Source organism: Berghia stephanieae, chromosome 5 (genome assembly GCF_034508935.2).
Source record: "Berghia stephanieae isolate SIO BIC M18660-M18661 chromosome 5, UCSD_Bste_1.3, whole genome shotgun sequence".
Classification (NCBI taxonomy): domain Eukaryota; kingdom Metazoa; phylum Mollusca; class Gastropoda; order Nudibranchia; family Aeolidiidae; genus Berghia; species Berghia stephanieae.
In genome coordinates, this window is record NC_088364.1 from 79,252,001 (window position 1) to 79,274,500 (window position 22,500).

Here is a 22,500-nt window from a genome sequence, read left to right on the forward strand (position 1 = left end):
GAAGAAGAAGAAGAAGAAGAAGAAGAAGAAGAAGAAAGAAGAAGAAGAAGAAGAAAAAAAAAATTTAAAATTGAGCTTTTATATAGCGCAATATTCACTTAACGTGCTAAGAGCGCTTTACAAGGGGTCCCGGTCAACAGAAAACATTTAACATGTAGGACGAGACATGACGCCTGTTAGGCGATATTACAATTTTTCGGACAAAGACAACGCTGTTGACGGCCAGGTACTCAGTTTACACCTGAGTACGGTGAGAGAATGTGAATAAAGAGTCTTTTCCAAGGACTCAACTATGCGTCGAGCAAGGCTCGAACCCAGGACCTTCCGATCCGAAAGCGAGTGTCATACCACTAGACCACATAGCCGCACGAAGAAGAAGAAGAAGAAGAAGAAGAAGAAGAAGAAGAAGAAGAAGAAGAAGAAGAAGAAAGAAGAGGATGATGATGATGATGATGATGATGATGATGATGATGATGATGATGATGATGATGATGATGATGATGATGATGATGTAGGGGGGAGGGGACGGGTAAAGATTAGGGTTGGAATGAGAAGTAGAAAGTGTTAATTAGGATGGTTATTTGTCACTATCATGGTATTGTAGAACAAAAAATGCTAGTTCAAGTCTTTTGCATCTAAAAGTATTTAATGAGGGCTAATCACGAGAGAGTACACTTTCTTGGATGTCAGTGTAAGGTCTACGTTTCTATGTGTCTAAAGATTGAAATAAATAGTCTATGTGGTCTAGTGGTATGACATTCGCTTTCGGATCGGAAGGTCCTGGGCTCGAGCCTCGCTCGGCGCATAATTGAGTCCTTGGAAACGGCTTTTTACTCACATTATCTCACCCTACTCAGGTGTAAAATGAGTACCTGGTCGTTGACAATGTTGTCTCCGTCAGAAAAAAAATTGTAATAGCGCCTAACAGGCGTCATGTTTCGTTCTACATGTTGTGATGCTGTTGATCAGAGACCCCTTGTAAACCGCTTTGAGCACATTTAGTGGATATTGCGCTTTATAAAAGCTCGATTTGAAATAGTCTCAATGTGGAGAGCTGATTGACTCTACAGTTTGACCTGACCTATACAAAATGTCGGAACACAAAGATTCCCCTTGTTATTCTAGATCTATCTCTGAATCGAAGACATTACTTCACATTTATTTTATCAGGCGTAGTCGATACAAATTACAAACAAAATGACGGCCATCTTACAAGAACAACTAGATATACAACGAAATACACGTATTCAAAGAAAAGCCCACTAAAACGCTAATCTACAAACTTAAACATCTTCAAATATTCATTTGCACCCGCACTATCAAAGACTGGAACGCTCTTCCCGAATTATGTGTCAACACAACAGATTGCGAAACATTCAAACGAAGATTATCAAAATTCTTCAGCATAAATTATAAACACCAACAATGTTACACTCACATCCAGCAACTCTCTCCGCCCTCGAATACAAATTAATACTCAGAATTGAATCGACTTCGAGTAACATTCAGATTCAGATGCAGATAGGTAGTTTGGTCTCAAGGAAATTCTGCTCCGCTCCGTCAAGTGAACCGTAGCTATCGTTAACTAATCGCCTGACACTAGAACCTCTAAGACATAGTTTGACGTCATTTTTTAGGCTTTTGCACCGTCTAGTGAGTTGTCGTTAGTAGAGCTCAGGGAAACAAGTGATTCCATTGGTTGAACAGCTGAATACAACTCACGATTTGTTTTCTTTTGTGGCCAAAGACTTGTCATTTGACGTCATTTTTTGGTCAGTGTCAGGCTATAGATAGTATGCGCTTGACTAAGAAGCTCATAACATTGCCATCCGGAAGTATAACGGACCAACACACAAAACTGCGTGTATCCATGAACGTTTATAGTCGGGTTAATACAGTTCAGTGAGAATTACTCATATACGTGGATGGCAAAAAACAATAACAAAGACCTGAGTGACGTCATCTTCGAACTATCTATAAGTTAACGATGGCTACGAGTGAACACAGTGTTATACATGATGATAATGACATCAGTCTTGCCATCACCTGATCAACGCACAAACTATTATAAAGAGAGATTTTTCATGATGCCAACTTTACTCAGGGTTTATCAACGTGTACTTATTTTACCTAAGAGTGTACTAGGGTTATTAAGTCATATAAAATCAAATTTTTATTTGTTTTTTTCCCCCCTTTTTAAAATTATTTATTTATATATATATATATATATATATATATATATATATATATATATATATAATATATATATATATATATATATATTTTTTTTTTTTTTTTTTTTTTTTTTTTTTTTTAAAGGTCAATATCCATATACCTGTTTATTGTCGTATTTAAAAGACGGAGGTAAATCTAAACTGGCAAAGTGACGACAAACATTGGGTGTCTGCCATTCCTGAGGTTAAAAAAAGAAGAAGAAACTCCCCCCCCCCCCCCCCCGCCCAAAAAAAAAACCACACACACAAAAAAAAATATGTACTTATTTGCAAGTATCAAACCTGAACGTTGTTGTCACGGACAATATCTTGCCTTGGTTTGAGAGTATTTCATTACAACAAACGAGCCCATAAAAAGGCGGTAAAATACAACTAAAATTTCAATTCAAGAAAAAATTACAATACTTCTTCTTTAATTCTGAATAGATTTAATTATTAAAAAAATGGCCCCTTCTAAAATGGCAGTGAAAATAATCTGTCGCACACGTGAGCTGGGAAAAATAAATAAATAAATAAAGTGTTCTTACATAGCGCTAAACGCCGAAGCCTCAAAGCGCTTTACAATATACTTATTAAACCATAAACACACTCGTACCGAGCCAAACAGACAGACACATACAACAGTCGCACACAATAACTATGCAAGTTTTACTAAATGAATTGACATTCAACAAAATGGAATCAAAAAATAAAACGTATAATCAATAAGAAAATGAGTTCGTTGCTTCTTTTTATTTTCAGAGACCGGGATTCGAACCAAACCTCTCTATTGGTTCAAATCAGTATCCCTTGTCTTTTCCCAAAGTGAGTTGCTAATTTGCAAAGTTGCCATGTCAAATTTGGAACTTTAGATTATATTTTTTTCAAATTGAGCTCCCCCCCCCCACCCCCCCCCCCCTCGCCTCTTAAATATTGACTTTCCTTTGTCTTATTAACTATAAAGTCCTCAACTCCCACAATCTACATTATAACGTACGTAATTTAAAATATGAAACTCAATAAAAGCACGTTAGTGAATGAAGAAAAGTGAGTTTTTATATTTTCAAAAACAAGATCAACTTGACTTTGGACTGCTCAAATATTCGACATATAATAATTTGTAGAAACAGTGCATAGTTTCTTCTCAAATTCCCAAATTATTTGTATCCCAAACCTATCCATTAATATCAAGCCATCTATATTATATATTTTTAAAGAGTTCATTTACTATCTCCCTGTCGATTTATTTACCTCTCTCCACTCTTTCTTTCACATAAATATAAGCCTGTGTATGCGGGGGGGGGGGGGGGGGGGGGGGTCAAATTCACACCGAACGATAAATATGTTGACAATGGCATCTATGTATCAGAATGGAAGAAGAAGAAAGAAGAAGAAGAAGAAGAAGAAGAAGAAAAAAAGAAGAAGAAGAAGAAGAAGAAGAAGAAGAAGAAGAAAGAAGAAGAAGAAGAAGAAGAAGAAGAAGAAGCGAGAGAGAGAGAGAGAGAGAGAGAGAGAGAGAGAGAGAGATATAGATAGAGAGAGAGAGAGAGAGAGAGAGAGAGAGAGAGAGAGAGAGAGAGAGAGAGAGAGGGTGGATATATTTTATATCAATATTGGCTCTCATTAATTAGGCGTAGTGTTATCCTCAACGTTTGATTCGATTCATTAAACACGTATAAATATCGACCAGAATACCATTGATTATTTTTATGAAGATCGATGACATAAAAAACTTGGGATGATTGGAATCGAATTGTTACACAAACTAGATCTAGACAGCTTTCTGGAAACAAAGTAATGCTGTTAGCGATCTTCCGGAGGATTATTCAAATATCCGAGTAGCCATAATAAACAACTACTCAATACAAAATGAAAATTAAATAATGACTCGTTGCTGCTTTTTGGAGGGAATTAACTAAGCGTTACATCATAGAAGGAAGTGACAATATTTTGTAAATGCCTGATTAATTCTCCTCGGTGATATCCAATCAAATAAGAGTAAGAGGAACACATCAAAGTTTATGGTTTCCTACTCAAGAGAGGACCATCAGTTGTATTCTTCCATACTGTCAACTTTGAGACTGTATCATTATCTTACAGCTCCAGAAAAAGAACAAGGCGAAAGTCTGCGGAATCTTCAAAACGTTGAAGTTACAGACTGATAAGGAAGAAGAAGAAGAAGAAGAAGAAGAAGAAGAAGAAGAAGAAGAAGGAGGAGGAGGGGAGGAGGAGGGAGGAGGAGGAGGAGGAGGAGGAGAGGAGGAAGGAGAAGGAGAAGGAGAAGAGAGGAGAAGGAGAAGGAGAAAGAGAAGAAGAAGAAGAAAAGAAGAAGAGAAGAAGAAGAAAGAAGAAAAGAAGAAGAAGAAAGAAGAAGAAAAGAAGAAGAAGAAGAGAAGAAAAGAAAGAAGAAAGAAAGAAGAAGAAAGAAGAAGAAAGAAGAAAGAAGAGAGAAGAAGAAGAAGAAGAAGAAGAAGAAGAAAAAGAAGAAAAGAAGAAGAAGAAGAAGAAGAAGAAGAAGAAGAAGAAGAAGAAGAAGAAGAAGAAGAAGAAGAAGAAGAAGAAGAAGAAGAAAGAAAAAAAGAAGAAGAAGAAGAAGAAGAAGAAGAAGAAGAAGAGAAAGAAGAAGAAGAAGAAGAAGAAAGAAGAAAAAGAAGGAAGAAGAAGAAGAAGAAGAGAAAGAAGAAGAAAAGAAGAAAGAAGAAGAAGAAGAAGAAGAAGAAAAGAAGAAGAAGAAGAAGAAGAAGAAGAAGAAGAAGAAGAAGAAGAAGAAGAAGAAGAAGAAGAAGAAGAAGAAGAAGAAGAAGAAGAAGAAGAAAGAAGAAGAAGAAGAAGAAGAAGAAGAAGAAGAAAGAAGAAGAAGAAGAAGAAGAAGAAGAAGAAGAAGAAGAAAGAAGAAGAAAGAAGAAGAAGAAAAGAAGAAGAAGAAGAAGAAGAAGAAGAAGAAGAAAGAAGAAGAAGAAGAAGAAGAAGAAGAAGAAGAAGAAGAAGAAGAAGAGAAGAAGAAGAAGAAGAAGAAGAAGAAGAAAAGAAGAAGAAGAAGAAGAAGAAGAAGAAGAAGAAGAAGAAAAGAAAGAAGAAGAAGAAGAAGAAGAAGAAGAAGAAGAAAAGAAGAAGAAGAAAGAAGAAGAGAAGAAGAAGAAGAAGAAGAAAGAAGAAGAAAAGAAGAAAAGAAGAAGAAGAAGAAGAAAGAAGAAGAAGAAGAAGAAGAAGAAGAGGAAAAGAAGAAGAAGAAAGAAGAAGAAGAAGAAGAAAGAAGAAGAAGAAGAAGAAGAAGAAAGAAGAAGAAGAAGAAAGAAGAAGAAGAAGAAAGGAAGAAGAAGAAGAAGAAGAAGAAGAAGAAGAGAAGAAGAGAAGAAGAAGAAGAAGAAGAGAGAAGAAGAAGAAGAAAGAAGAAGAAGAAAGAAGAAAGAAGAAGAAGAAAGAAGAAGAGAAGAAGAAGAAAAAGAAGAAGAAGAAGAAGAAAGAAGAAGAAGAGAAGAAGAAGAAGAAAGAAGAAGAAGAAGAAGAAGAAGAAGAAGAAGAAGAAGAAAGAAGAAGAAGAAGAAGAAGAAGAAGAAGAAGAAAGAAGAAGAAAGAAGAAAGAAGAAGAAAAGAAGAGAAGAAGAAAGAAGAAAGAAGAAGAACGAAGAGAAGAAGCAGAGAAGAGAAGAAGACGAAGAAGACGAAGAAGAACGAAAGAAGGAACGAAGAAGACGAAGAAGAAGACGAAGAAGAAAGACGAAGAAGAAAGAAGAAGAAGAAGAAGAAGAAGAAGAAGAAGAAGAAGAAGAAAGAAGAAGAAGAAGAAGAAAGAAGAAGAAGAAGAAGAAGAAGAAGAGACGACGAAGACGACGAAGACGACGAAGACGACGCAGAAGACGCAGAAGACGCAGAAGACGCAGAAGAAGAAGAAGAAAGGCCATTATATTGGTATCAAAAATACAAAATGCATGGTAAATAAATAGATGACTTGAATTAAGTTAACACTTTATTTAGGACATCAGATATAATTTTCTTATGTATCAAAATCTAAAATCTCAAATTTCTAGACATTATAACATTAAATCACTTTTTTTGTGTGTTTGTTTGATCCAATACTCTTCAACAGTCGTAACGTCACTTCCTTCCTAATGACGCATGGTAACTTAGTAACACTGGCTCTAAACTATCGGAACAATGGCGGACGCCGTATGAAATACTTCTCCGGCGAGCATAAAAGCGTATCCAGAGGAAAAAAAACCCCATAAATTTGATCATGTTTTGACTTTTACATATTCTGATCACAAGGCATATGAAAAGTTCTAGCCAGCATGAAGAATAAAAAGTAATGATTTTCTTTGTTTAGAACCAAGATGGCCGCCGTTATCACAATTGAACACCAAGAGTTTCAATAATAAGAATCAATATGTGTAAGTGAGTGTTTTTGGAAGAAAAGAATATGTGTACGATTTTTATTTTTATTTACTTGTGGCCGGTCGTCTCAACACGGTATTATATCGTGTTGAACCCGATGCTGAAGAGTGAATGTAAAGTTAAATGACGGGAAGTGCTTATCGAAACGTTCCTATCTATCTCTATCTATCTATCCGTCCGTCCGTCCATCCGTCCGTTCGTTCGTCCGTCCGTCCGTCCGTCCGTCCGTCCGTCCGTCCGTCCGTCCGTCCGTCCGTCCATCCATCCATCCATCCATCCATCCATCTATCTATCTATCTATCTATCTATCTATCTATCTATCTATCTATCTATCTATCTATCTATCTATAGAAGTAATTGTGTCGTTGATTCTTTGACCACAAGATCAAATGCGTTCAATGTTCTGCATCAGTCTGCTCCACGGGTCTGTCATAGGCTACTTAAAATGAGATAATGTTTGCGTGAGCTGACAGGAAGCGAACGCCCCTCTGTTGATTTGAACCCATTAAATATACATTTGTTTGATGATGATTCCCCCCCCCCCCCCCTTCCCTCCCTCCCCTTTCCTCCCTCCCTCTCTCTCTCTCTCTCTCTCTCTCTCTCTCTCTCTCTCTCTCTCTCTCACTCTCTCTCTCACACACAATCTCTCTCACACATAAACACACAAACACATACTCTCTCTCTCTTTCTCTCTCTCTCTCTCTCTCTCTCTCTCTCTCTCTCTCTATCTATCTATCTATCTATCTATCTATCTTTCTCTTTATTTCTATCCATCTATCTATCTATCTATCTATCTATCTATCAGCTCTTCCACGATAAAAAGAGTAAATTTAAATCATATAAATCTACTATAATGCGTACAAAAACTGTTATTTATGTGAAGTACCATCGGATAGTTAGACTTCCAGATAAACTATCACATACACTGCGTTGTTATTGTATTCTGGATACCATAGCATCACTCGAGATAAGATGTTTACACATGGGCAGTTCGTGATTAGTAGCATGTTAAAAGGTCATTTCCGACATAGGCTACTGTATCGCAATAGGGCATAAAAGTGGTGACGTCACATCTTCTACTTTTTCGGTTCCAAAATTCTTGGAAGTGTGTATATAACCACCCCTCTGCGTTTATTAGTAATTCTCACTAAACTGTATTAACCTGACAATAAACGATCATGGTTACACACAGTTTTGTGTGTTGTCAGTCATACTTCCGAATGGCAATGTTGTGAGCTTCTAAGCAAAGTGCATACTATCTACAACGGGCCAACACAAAAAACTGTGTGTAACCATGAACGTCTATAGTCTTGTTAATACAGTTTAGTGAGAATTACTCATAAACGCGGATGGCAAAAAAACAATAACAGAGACATGAGTGATGTCAACCTCGTTCTATCTATAGCCTGACAATAGATAGAATGCGCTTGGCCAAGGAGTTCACAACATTGCCATCCGGAAGTATAACGGACCAACACACAAAACTCTGTGTAACCATGAACTTTTATAGTCTGGTTAATACAGTTTAGTGAGAACAACTCACAAACGCGGATGACAAAAACAATAACAAAGGCCTGAGTGACGTCATCTGCATACTATCTATAGCCTGACATTAGAAGCGTAGCCATTGTTTACTTATTGCCTGACACTGACCAAAAAAATGAAGTCAAAAGACAAATCTTTGTCTGCAAAAGAAAACAAATCGTGAGTTGTATTCAATAGTTCAACCAATGGAACCACTTGTTGCCTTGAGTTCGACTAACGACAACTCACTAGACGCTGCACAAATCTTAAAAATGAATAGTGATTTAGATAGTGAATTGTTGAACCGTCAAACCGTAGCCATCGTTTACATAATATAGCCTGACACTGACCAAAAAATGAAGTCAAAAGACAAGTAATTGGCCACAAAAGAAAACAAATCGTGAGTTGTATTCAATAGTTCAACCAATGGAACCACTTATTTCCTTGAGTTCGACTACTCACTGGACGCTGCACAAATCTTTAAAATGAATAGTGATTAAGATAGTGAATTATTGGACTGCCAAACTCCCAGTCAAATCGTACATCGTTATGTTATAGCCTGACACTGAAACCCAAAAGGACTGGCATTTTGACGTCATTATTTGGTTTTTGCACCGCCTAGTAAGTTGTCGTTAGTAGAGCTCATGGAAACAAGTTGTCCCATTGGTTGAACTATTGAATACAACTCACGATTTGTTTTCTTTTGTGGCAAAAGACTGGCATTTTAACGTCATTTTTTGGTCAGTTTCAGGTCATAACTTTACGAAGGTCACGGTCAAATACGGTCGAAAAGTTGTTTTGTTTTTTTTAATAAGTAACATGCATATTATACGGTGATCTAAGACTTACAACCGCCGTGTACTTATGTTCAGGCCTGAGGGCCCAAATTGTTACAGCCTCATTGTTAGAACACAAACCTTTACCCATTACAACAATGTTAAAACAGGCCCATAATTGCGTTCGGTTATCAGAACTGCGAATATGTGCACGTCGCCTACTAAAAACGCTTATTGTAAATCGGCGAATCACGGAATACAAGAAATTATATTCTTTAAAATGGAGGTCCCGATAGCTCAGTTGGTAGAGCACTCTCTTCACAAGAAAAGGGACGGAGATCGATCCCAGGTGCAGTCGAGGTTTTTTTTTCTGATTTCCCCGTCCATTCAGCAGTTGTTGGGTAGCTGGGTCTGTTTAGATATGGCGGAATTACTTTGCGATAGAATAGCGTCCTATCCAAAGGGTAGCAAACTATTGCTATTGTCCGTTTCACGCTATAGAAACCGGGATAAACTCAGAATCTATGGACCTGGTGGCTCTGAAGGACTACTGGGAGAGATTATTTTAATTTAATTTTTTTTTAAATTTAAAAAATCTCTCTCACCACATCATCACCACCACCACCACTACTACAACCACCACCACCACATCATCATCATCACTACCACAACTACTACAGCTAAAACCACCACCACCACCACCACCACCACATCATCATGACTACCACAACAAATACAACCACCACATCAAGTTAAAGTTGAGATTTTTTAAAAACATGGACAGAGAAGCCAGTAATAGCAAACTGTTTTTAAAAAAAATAATTTCAGTCTTTTTACTCATTCCGCCTTTTACTGATACAGCAATTTATTTTAATACTACTCTAAACTATCCATCAGTGATTGCTTGTATTATTGTATCCTCTATCATTGTTTTTACTTTTACCTACAATAACAAACTTACCTGTAAAAGGACACCATTTAACAATCCTTGTAATTTTGAATGTCACTGGTGACAAATAACGCTTTCGTTATGTCCAAAACACTCCGGTATTCAAGGTTGTTATACAAAATTATTATGATGATTATTATTATTATTATTAAAACTAAGTTTCAGGTGAATTTACTGCAGTGATTTGAATGCCGATACTGTGATGAATAAACTCAGCACAGAAACCCTCGTCTGGGTGTGTTCAATGAACGTGCTTTGTCACTTGGTAGCTCTGCTCATTGCAACTCTCTGCGTGCCAGAAATGCGACAGTTTCCGCGCGTGCGTGTATCTGTGTGTGTATGCGATGTGTGTGTGTGTGTGTGTGTGTGTATGCGATGTGTGTGTGTAGGCTTCACGCTCGCCCGCCATCAATGCTCTCACTCTCACAAGTTAACTCACCTACGCTTGTACCCGTGACAATAATGACCCACCTGGCTAGGCGGGGTCGTATCGTGTCGTGCGTTCAGTGTGTGTGTGTGTGTGTGTGTGTGTGTGTGTGTGTGTGTGTGTGTGTGTGTGTGTGTGTGTAGGATGAGGTGTGTGAGCATGATATCAATTCTACTCATGTGTCAGTAACAAAATAGAATATTAAGAGAGGATGAGTTTTTTCTTGATTCTTAATGTGGTACTGGCGTTGTTAACAACGAACGCCACTACCACATTATCTCCTTCGTCTGTAGTGTTTCTTTCATCATGTTTTGTTGATTAAGGGGAAACCCGAAACGCCCCATTTAATCTGTTTTCGTACATTAAATTGAACCTTACATTCGATTTCACATCATTATTTACTAAAGCCCGACATAAACTGCTATGGGATACCCATCGACAGGGAGACAATAAATAATTTCTATACAGAGGGCATCGGAGAAAAAATATAGTATAGATAGAATGCGCTTGGCCAAGGAGTTCACAACATCCGGAAGTAAAACGGACCAACACACAAACTCTGTGTAACCATGAACTTTTATAGTCTGGTTAATACAGTTTAGTGAGAACAACTCACAAACGCGGATGGCAAAAACAATAACAAAGGCCTGAGTGACGTCATCTGCATACTATCTATAGATAGTTCGAAGTTGACGTCACTCAGGTCTTTGTTATTGTTTGTTGCCATCCACGTTTATGAGTAGTTCTCACTAAACGAGATTAACCAGACTATATATAAACGATCATGGTTACACAGTTTTGTGTGTTGACCAGTTATACTTCCGGATGGCAATGTTGTGAACTTCTTAGCCAAGCGCATACTAGATCTATCTATATCTCATAAATAACACAAACCTGCATATGCTACACACACACGCGCGCGCGCGCACACACAGCCAAAGACACACACACACACACACATGAATGCACATGTTCACATCATACTGTCTCCCTAGTTAAAAAGGACTCCATTCGGAGAAAAACGGATTAGAAGGGGGGGGGGGGGGGGGCACCGAAAATAGAATCAGGCAGGGATATTGATTCTTCCTTCTCATTCGTCTGTAGTGTTTCATTCATCGTGTTTTGTTGATAAAGGGGAAACCCGAAACGTCCATTTTCTCTGTCTTCGAATATTAAATTGAAGCTTACATTCAATTTCACATTATTATTTATTTCTTCGAGCTTCGAGCAGCAACATTTACATTGCCGGAATTATATATCCCATTAGACGGAGCACGATGTGAAATTCCTTCTTCTATCTACTTTGTATAGATAGTACGCGCTTGGCTAAGAAGCTCACAACATTGCCATCCTGAAGTATAACGGACCAACACACAAAACTATGTGTAACCATGAACGTTTATAGTCAGATTAATGAAGTTTAGTGAGAAGTGCTCATAAACGCGGATGGCAAAACCAATACCCAAGACATGAGTGACGTCATCTTCGTTCTATCTATAGTCTGGTTAATACAGTTTAGTGAGAATTACTCATAAACGCGGATGGCAAAAAAAAAAATAAAAAATAAAAAAAAAAAAACAATAAAAAAGACCAGAGTGACGGCATCTTCGTTCTATCTATACGATTCCCCTTTGGTTGTCTGTATTTATGCCGTCTGTAAATCCAACAAGTTAACTAGAATCCATTGCCTAATCTTATGATTGCTGTAAACGTAAAATTTAATTTGCACTTGAATGGTTAACTGTTAAACTGGTAACTAGCCATTCTTTTGGCAACGAGTTAATTTTTTAACAAACTGATTTTAACTTTAATTAATTTACACGACTTTATAATACTCGATATACAAATCAATTTACACATTTTATTACTTTCACATTATCCACCACCTAAACCTAGACGTCTAGTTATTTGCTTACTTATTATCATGTCTGTTCAATACGTCTGTACAAAAAAAATTCCTTTGGACGAATAAAGTACTATTATTATTATTATTATTATTATTATTATTATTATTATTATTATTATTATTATTATTATTATTATTATTATTATTATTATTATTATTATGATTATGATGATGATGATGATGATTATTATTATTATTATTATTATTATTATTATTATTATTATTATTATTATTATTATTATTATCATTGTTATTATCATTTATTTTTTTTACGGCGCGACCTAATTTGTTACAAATCCTATTTCTAAGATTATTACTACCGCCCCATCATCATCAAGAGAGCAGAAACAGCGATGTGATTCGGACTACGGTTAATCACCAAATCGCTTTGATTGGGAAAAGGGGGAAGGGGGGGGGGGGGGGGGGGAGCTTCAACAGTTTATAAATTAATGAGATCTTGAGATATTATGATGAAAGGTTTGAGTACAGTCGAAACCCGTCTGTAATGGGCTGATAACTACGACGGTGACGACGATAAGATCAAGACGATGATGAGGAGGATGGTGACGATGATGAGGAGGATGATGACGACGACGATGATGACGACGACGACGATGACAATGATGATGATAATGATGACTTACTCATTTATTCCCGTAGTCGATCCTCAATTTTTTATGATATTATATTTATGTGTATTTGTTGGGTTTTTTTTTTTTAGGTGTTTGAAGACGTTTGTAACACTTAAAATTAAAAGCCATTTCAGAGCTGACATAAAGAAACGATAAGTAGTGAATCTATTTATATCTAGCTAAACAGCAGTGAAGAAAAACACGATAAACAAAAATGAATATAGCAGCTTAAAAAAAGAACAAAATACAAAACACGGAACGTTTCGGGCTCAAAACCCTTCTTCAGCCAACAACAAAAAACAATAAGGACAATAAATGCATTACTAAACTCCAGATAGACGACAGAGATATCTGGAATTTAGTCATGTATCTATGTCTTTATTGTTTTTTTTTTTTTGTTTGTTTTTTTTTTTTTTTTGTTATATATATATATATATATATAAGAGAGAGAGAGAGAGAGAGAGAGAGAGAGAGAGAGAGAGAGAGGAGGAGAGAGAGAGAGAGAGAGAGAGAGAGAGAGAGAGAGAGAGAGAGAGAGAGAGATGATATATAAGGAAAAAATATCATCCCCAAAACTATAACTCTACATTTGACTGTTTCCCTCTCAGCCAAGGACTCCGACGAGGGAAAGGACAAAACCAAGTAATCCCATTCCAAGACAGTGACAAAAAGCAAGTTGGAAAACAGATATAGGGGTATAGAAGACACAGCAAGTGACCTCCCTGCCCACTATGGGAGGTCAGGAACTACACCTGGGACAAATGATAAACCGGATATACGAAATAGCAATAGTGTGAAATGTTCCCCCCGCACTTGTGTGTGTGTGTGTGGGGGGGGGGGGGGGGGAAGAGAGAGAGAGAGAGAGAGAGAGAGAGAGAGAGAGAGAGAGAGAGATCGTGAGGGAGAGAGAGAGAGAGAGAATTAGATAGATAGATAGATAGATAGAGAGAGAGAGAGACAGAGAGAGAGAGAGAGAGAGAGAGAGAGAGAGAGAGAGAGAGAGACAGAGAGAGAGAGAGAGAGGTTATATCTCAACATCAACATTTAGTAAAATTTACGTTGTAATCGTTTCCTCTGCGATAATATGAGAAAAGTCTTCATTTTTTTAACATAAAAAAACGCCAGTAACAAGAATATTATCAATCTTTTATTGTCATATTTAACAATGGCGATTATCAAATGACATAATATATCACAAGATCTGATTGTATTAGTGTACATCATCAGCAGTAAGAAAATAATGACAATAATAGTGACCACTGACGTCGCCAGTAAACTTCGCAAACTTCGAAAAGGCCTGATACTGACCAACAAATTACGTCACAAAAGAAGAAGACGATCACCAAACGAAAGTGAAAAGTGAGTAGTTAGAATTGCTCAAGGAAACAAATGATTCTTTTGGTTGAGTTATTGAGTACAACTCACAAATAAGTATTCACCCTTGATCTTCGTCTTCTTTTATGACGATTTTTTTTTGCCTTCGTATCAAGCCATACGTTTACAAAGGCTACGCCGTTGATCGCAATGCAATGAGGTAATTATGTAATAGGCAAATCACCACTGAGTTGAGGAAATAGTGACTATACACAAATAGAAAGTTTCAGGCTGTGAAACCCTTCCTCCAGAATTTTGTTTCTTGTTAACCAATCAAAATGAGATAAACTTTAAAACCTACCATTCTGATTGTGATAGTTTGAAAAAATACAAAAACGAAAGCAGGATAGTGCCAGCGTTGAGTACCTTAATTATATCTTTAACTCACTCAACCCTAACACCGACTATATCCGTAGTTTACCCGAGTTACTTTGTCCCCATGTCTATTTATTACACGTTTCTGAGACAAATTATACGCGTAATATCAACGCTAATGTTTTTAGTTTTTGCATGTTAATGATAGTTGAATAAAACTATGTACATGCTCAGTTTTAATACTTTTTTTTCCAATATTGAAAAGTAGCAAAAATCTCTAGGATTGAGTGAGTTAAAGCCATCCACTCGTTAAGACTGAACATGTACAACTTCTCTTTTGAAAATAATAATTCCACATACTTTACACAACTTGAAGCCAGCTTTATTATTGAAATTAAGCCAAACATCTGGTCTTAGGAGTCTTACGTATGAAAAGAATTGAAACTGGTTCAGTTTGTCTCGTAATATTGCGGCTATCCAACTATTTTAATAATATGGTAGTAGATTCTCATTTCATTATGGATTTGGAACAATTTAGGTGACACTAACTGGGACACTTTGTACAAAGTGTTGACTTTTGGTGACACTAACTGTGACACTTTGTACAAAGTGTTGACAAATTAGAAAATGTCCTATTCATAATAATATATAATTATGATTGACACACAATTCCCATTGTTACCTGTTATCAGAAGAAATGATATATGTAAATGTTGCTGCTCGAAGCTAGTAGAAGTAAATAACAATGTGAAATTGAATGTAAGCTTCAATTTAATATTTACGAAAACAGATAAAATGGACGTTTCGGATTTCCCGAAATATCCATTTTATCTGTTTTCGTATATCAAATTGAAGTTTACATTCAATTTCACATTGTTATTTATTTCAGAAGAAACGAGTATTACAGTACACATGTGCAGTCTAAATGTGCAGCTTTGTGGTAGATTCACGGTTTGTGTCCCGTTCTATGCCGAGCAAAATTGAGTTGTTTTGATTTTTTTTAAAAAGCCTCTTTACTTACATTCTCTAACCACACTCGGGGGTAAAATGAGTACCCAACCACTTACAGTGTTGTCTTTGATGAAAAAGAAAATGTAATTAATAGCAGCGCCTTACAGGCGTCATGTTTCGTCTTACATGTTAAGTGTTAGTGATAACTTGGGACCCATTGTAAATCGTTCTGAGCACATTCAGTCGATATTTCTCTATATAAAAGCTCAACCTTTTTGATTTACACTTATCTACAGGACACCAACAGTCGAAGAGAGTTCTGAAATTGAGTTTCACTTGAGGAAAAGGAAACTGGAATCAAGAAATCAATTTTACATCCAAATATCCACTCTCTCAATCACGCAAAATAAAGAGACAAATAAATTAACAGATAATTTTTTAAAAGTATATAAATAAATGACCAAATAAATTAATTAAATCAATTTTAAAAAAAATAGAATTAATGGAAAAAATAAGTTAAAATTGAAAAAAAAACAACTTATAATTGTGCTCACTGCACAAAAACGTAACGTACAAGATTACTTATAAAATTAATTCAACACAAAATGTAAGCCCCAAAATGCTGTAAACTCGGTGTGCAACATTTGGCCTGGCTTATTCAACACCAAATGATACAGGTTACCTTAAATTGTGAACGGCTGCATCAGGACGTATTGGGTTGGAGTGAACTAAATGAGAAAAATTGAATTCATTGGTAAATTGGTCAGGATATAGAAATGTGTGAGCCAGGGTCTCAAAACGGTATTTGTCCTGATTTATCCGACCCCGAAAAGTGAATCTAGCAAGATCAAAGACGATAAGAAAAACGAACTTTCAAATAGTTGCTACGCCAGAAATTGTATTCATTCCTCTATCATAACGAATACAAATTAACCCCAAATTTCAAAAGTGAATCTACGAGGGCTCTTTCATAATTAACCGAAAAATGCCTGTAAAATCCGCGTTTTTTATGCTATCAAAATTCTTGCACGTGTTCATACCTTGACTCGTCCTTCATTTCTCTACGTAACAGCCAAGTCTGTCGACACACTTCTGCCAACGCCGCACTATGGAATAGATACCCTCTCGGAAGAAATTTCCGTCAAGGTTTTGTAGCCATTTCCGCACATGGTCAACAAGCTCTTCATCGACATCAAAGCGCTTTCCTGCCAGCTCACATTTCAGTGGCCCAAAGAGGTGATACTCAGATGGTGCGAGGTCTGGACTGTGTGGTGTGGCAAAATCTCCCATCCATATTTCTCTAGCCAACCTTGCGTCACTCGTGCTGTGTGGGGTGTAGCGTTGTCGTGTTGCAAAATGACTCCGTTGGTCAACTGCCCTGGGCGCTTTCTGCGAATGGCCTCCCTAAGCTTGTCAAGAGTTTGGCAGTACCTTGCAGCATTGATTGTTTCTCCAGGTTGTAAGGTTTCGAACAGAATAACACCACGACTGTCCCAGAAAACAGTTCCCATTATTTTCTTTGCTGACCGCATGACTTTGAATTTCTTCGCGACAGGTGAGGATGGATGTTTCCATGTCATCGAATCTTGCTTTGTTTCTGGGGTGCAATGGTGCAACCAAGTCTCATCACCGGTGACTATGCTGTCAAGAAAAGTCACATCGTACCCTAGAAAGTCTCCGCCGGCGTTGGCAGTATGCCCGTGAACCCTGCGTGAGCTCTTGCTTCTTCTCAAAAGTTCCCTGCAGATGTCCAATCTTTGTTCTTTATGATTGTCTGTCAATTGCTTAGGAACCCATCTTGCGCTGACTTTTCTGTAGCCAAGTTCATCAAATACAATTCTATGGGCAGAAGTTTCCGAAATTTCAAGACTGCTTGCGATTTCATGAAGTTTCAACCTCCTGTCTTGACGAATAAGCTCATCAACTCGCTTCACATTGTCTTCTGACGTCGCAGTTATCGAACGCCCTCTCCTTTCCCTGTCTGTCAAGTCGGAATGGCCGGCTTCAAACAAATTACACCAGTGATAGACTTAAGTACGGCTTATAACATGCTCACCATATACACTCTGAAGTTCTTTATGAATTTCGGTAGGATTCAGACTTTTGGCGTTCAAAAAACGTATGACAGCTCTGATTTCCTCCTTTGACCAAGTTTCAAGGTGGGCCGCCATCTTTAAAATCGTTTAGAAATTCATTGTGCAAAATGATGCACTTCATAATTTCTGGGAATATCCGTAAGGAAATAAGGAATATCATGTCGTTTACAGAATTTAAAAATCTCCACTGGTTGCTGAGCAATGGGCATTTTCGGTTATTTCTGAAAGAGCCCTCGTAGCTAGATCGATAAGAAATACGAACTTTCAGATATTTGTTATGTTAGAAATTGTATTCATTCCTCTATCATAACGAATACAAATTAACCCCAAATTTCAAATCTGTGGCTATAAATTCAATTTCCAGCGACTAGTTCATCAATACATAATACGGCTGGCCGTACTTACGTTTTTGAAGTAAAAGAAATAAAACTACTCTCATCATTGAAGATGCCTATTCTAAACCTTATCTCACTCAACCCTAACACCGACTATATCCGTAGTATACCCGGGGTTACTTTTACCCCCATGCCTATTTATTACATTTTTCTGAGACAAATTATAGGCGTAGTATCAAAGCTAATGTTCTTAATTTTTACATGTTAATGATAGTTGAATAAAACTATCTAGATACATGCTCATTTTTAACACATTTATTTTCCAATTTAAGATCTCTAGGATTGAGAGAGTCAAAATCAAATTTCAAGCATCTGTCTCAACCTGACATAACACTGGCTCAGGAAGATTAGTCATAAATGCTTTAATAAGTGTCAGGAAGAAAGAGAACCAATATTTTTATTATGAACATGACACGTAAAGGAGATATCATAACAACATTTCTTTTAACCGGTCTTTACTTGACTGTGACTGTGTAAAAAAAAATGAAAACTATGATACAGTACGAGGTTCAGAGCGGGGGAAGCAAGGGAAAGGGGGTGGGGGAGATGGGGCAAAATAAAGAGAGAGAGGGCAGGGGGGAGGGGGGTAGAAAGACAGAGACAGTGAGGGGGATAAAGAGAGAGAGACTCGGTCAGCCTTACATTGCATGATACATTTCAGACTTTTTAAAAAAAGTCTTGGCTCAGTGATTATCTATAATTTGTTACAGTGAATGACAAAATTAGTCGGATGGTGAAAAGGTTTCAACTGAGATATTGCCAAGTTTAGTTAAAAGATCAATTTTTATCCAAAATGAGTTCTTGTCATAAATGATTAAATCAACTCTTTTTGTACATCTTCGGGAAATATCAAAGCTTAATTTCACTTCTAAATATTTTTACAGCTAGTCAAGTTGAAAAAGTATGAAATTTGAGAAAAGTTGTTGGATACCTTTCCCATACATCTGACCATAACCACGAAAAATAACCTGATTTACTTCAAATAAAGATTAAAATGCTTTGGTGAGCATATTCTTTCAGAAAATGCAAATCCAAAATTTTACTCTCCGACTGATTATGTCATGCACTGACACATTTATCAAATCTGGATTGTTGTAATGTTCAGTGGCTGGGAATGCAAATGAATGGGGGAATGTCAATAAGATAAAGTCTCACTAACATTCCATCTCTTAAACAAAACGGGTACATATTATATTGAAATTGCTGCCATCATCTCCAGGACTTTGTGGGTCTGCCGGCCGGTTTGGTGCTACTGCTGATACTGTTACTGCTGGGTAGGAGTTTAGATTTGGTCGTGACTTTGGCTGTGGTGCTGGCAGTTGGTTTGCTCAAACCTGGAGGTAAATATAACAAATGAAAAAATAGAATTAAAGCTTCGGTTTAATTTTCAGAGACAAATGACATTGTGGATATTACTTCTCAGGGCAGTCTCAGGTTCAGTCCTTTACAAATGAAACTCAAAATAATGCATGGAATTCTCTAGTAACAAATTCGGGAGCAGGCAATGGTGTTAAATACAAATCTGTAAAGGTGTGCCTGATCCCAAATTGTTGTGTGCCTGCTACACAAATTTGTTACTGTGGTATTTTCAAAATATAAACGGAGCTAATCATGTCTTTGTTTTCATCCTTTCAGGTTCAATGTTGTATATTATGATGCAAAGCGAGGGTTCACAGAAGAAACCCATACCCTCATGCAGAACGTATTCAATTGTTCCATCTCTCGGGTAACCTCTGTATTTGACTGGTCATCAGTGTGCGGCTATGTGGTCTAGTGGTATGACACTCGCTTTCGGATCGGAAGGTCCTGGATTCGAGCCTCGCATTCGGCGCATAGTTTAGTCCTTGGAAAAGGCTCTTTACTCACATTCTCTCACTGTACTCGGATGTAAAGTGAATACCTGGCCGTTAACAGCGTTGTCTTTGTCAGAAAAATTGTAATATCGCCTAACAGGCGTCATGTCCCGTCCTACATGTTAAATGTTGCTGTTGACCAGGGACCCCTTGTAAAGCACTTTGAGCACATTTAGTGGATACTGCGCTATATAAAGCTCAATTTTAGGTCTGCAATTTGATTCCCAGTTGAGACAAGCTGATCTTTTGGGATGATAATTTTCTTGTATTTTTCCTTCTGCTTTGTCTGGCACTGTTCCATACACACCTTTTCAAATTTTCGTGAAATTCTCTCCAATCATTCAAGAGAAAACTCACATTCAAACATGTAACCAACCCTCTATGTCATCGATAACAATCATGATAGACATTTCTAATATAATGAACCCCTCAGCTTGGTTACAAGACATTGGAAATAATGTAATACTCATTGCTTTTATTTTAATAAGATAAGATATACTCTATTGATCCGGAATGGAAATTATCATAATGTTACACATCATTCATCGTTATATTAGCACAGATTTATACACTGTCCTGAACTAATTGATGGAAATACGGAGCTAATTAAAAACAAAATAAACATCAAATGTAATAAAATATTCATGTATCTAAGTGCATTTCTACATCAACTTCTCTGCCATAAAAGTGAAGACATTTTTTCTATCTATTCAATATCATAGGGAGTTGACAATAAAAATGAAAATACTTTCTTCTTTTACCACCATTTCATCAAACGTTGGTCTGAATTCAGGCAACAAGATGGCACTGGAATTGACCCGCAAGGCTTAAGTAAAAACATAAAATTTCAAAATCTCCGTACCTGAATCAGTGTCTGTTGCCCCGTGTTGTGAATGCAATGATGATGACTGCTTGGACGAAGATGAATGAGAGGTGATGAGTCTCTTAGGACGAGTCAGTTGTTTCTCTGGAGGAATTTGGGGTTTCTCTTTCTTGTCTTTACTATAAGGTTGGGACATAAAGACAGATAATTTAATAAATGTCACGTCTATCTTGTAAGGAGTATTTGTATTCAAACTACACGAGTTGTCATGTTTGGATTTCAAAATTTGTTGGGTGTTTTTTCTATTTGGCTCTATATCTCGATATTTGCTTGAAATGGCTTATATGACACATCCTTTTTTTTGAGAGATCATAAAAAGTTTGACATTCATTTTTAGATTAATTTATAAAACATTTTCTAAAACATGTCGGAGTATTAAATTGCATGATCATAACAGTCAGACTGATCAAGTAATGTATGAAGAAAGTGAATATTAAAAGCTTTCCCATTTAACAACAAAACAGGATGAATGGAACACTACAGACGAATGAGATAATGTGGTTGTGGCATTGTTAAGATGAATGGTAAAGGGGAAACCCAAAACGTCCATCATATCTGTTTTCGTATATTAAATTGAAGCTTACATTCAATTTCATTGTTATTTATTTCTTCGAGCTTCGAGCAGCAATATTTACAATGAAAAAAGGTTTGCAAATTCATTTCTCCATGTTCTAATTTTACATATTCCAATTATAAAAAATATTTTAGCATTGTGTAAAAATGGGTGGCTACCATATTTCTATTATTGTTTTCTACAATATCTTTACAATATATAATCAGTACTGATGGTGACAAAAAATGAAAAAGTAGGAAAATGTTGAACGATTGCCTCAACGAACGCCCCATTTTTACTGCACTAAACCCCAATTTTAGAGCAATTGAGATGATAGACTATCATTGATACTCTAGCTCACATCTGGAGAGTGGGAAACTGCACCTGTGTGTTCCACCACACATCAACTCTCTCATTGCTAGCGCATTGTTAAAAGGAGGAAATTCCTCCTCTGGACTCCAAAATCGCGGAAATCCGCGGATCCGAGGAAAACCATCAGCACTGTATAATATAATTCTCCAATCCATTGGTTCATACTCAGTTTTTGCCATATTTTCTCTTTGTACAAGTAAGAAAATTGTGGGTTTTTTTTTCCAGAGAGAACCAAGCAATGCAACCCTTACTTGTTGCTACTGCTGCTGGCACTTCTTGTAGATCCTGTCACGTGATGATGCTGTCCCTGTAAAGGCTTGAGAGCTCTGGAGATGAGATAGCCAAAATGTCTTTTTAACGGCCCACTGAGTTACAAAGTAACATAGGACCCTGCACAGTTTCATACTATATAGAAGTTAAACTGCAACTTTGTATATATAAAAAGAAACAAAAAAGTTTTGAATTCTTTAATTTTATTTTCACATTTAAGATGATGGGTTGTTGTTTTTCAGAATTTAGTATCAATTATAATTCAATAATAGATTTATTACAAATTAAACCCTATGTTAAATCTTGACTGAAATGTCAATCCATTTAAATCCTGCGGACAACCGATTTTCATCAAATTAATCCTCCACTTTTAGATAGACAAACAAATGTGTCAGTGCATGACATAATCCGTCGGAACACGAACATTTTGGATTTGTATTTTGTTGCATTTTCGGAAGGAATTTGATCCCATGAGCATTTTAATCTTTATTTGACGTAAATCGGGTGATTTTTCATGAAGTTATGGTCAGATGTATGGGAAAGGTATCCAGCAACATTTCTCAAATTTCATACTTTTTCAACTTGACTAGCAGTAAAAAAAATATTTAGAAGTGAAAAT

The 22,500-nt window shown here is 36.7% G+C and overlaps 2 protein-coding genes across 6 annotated transcripts in view; both read right to left on the bottom strand.

Moving 5' to 3' along the window:
- LOC144974024 (cadherin-87A-like) overlaps positions 1-10,120 on the bottom strand; it is a 154,295-nt gene extending 144,175 nt beyond the window's left edge. The window contains exon 1 of the mRNA XM_078916914.1: positions 9,867-10,120. The gene's annotated coding sequence lies outside the window, so the exon portion shown is untranslated. The remainder of the gene's footprint in view (positions 1-9,866) is intronic.
- A 3,833-nt stretch (positions 10,121-13,953) lies between these two features.
- Positions 13,954-22,500, bottom strand: part of LOC144973671 (uncharacterized) — a 47,315-nt gene continuing 38,768 nt past the window's right edge. For 2 of the 5 annotated variants that reach the window (XM_078916410.1, XM_078916408.1), the window contains 4 exons: positions 21,863-21,976; positions 20,666-20,805; positions 17,787-19,284; positions 13,954-16,413 (listed from right to left, as the gene is read on the bottom strand). In XM_078916410.1, the coding sequence (XP_078772536.1) occupies positions 19,160-19,284; positions 20,666-20,805; positions 21,863-21,976 (379 nt within the window). In that variant the 3' untranslated portion in view covers positions 13,954-16,413; positions 17,787-19,159. Of the gene's footprint in view, positions 19,285-20,665; positions 20,806-21,862; positions 21,977-22,500 lie in introns of all 5 variants that reach the window. The other 3 variants (XM_078916411.1, XM_078916409.1, XM_078916413.1) reach the window with 2 other exon arrangements.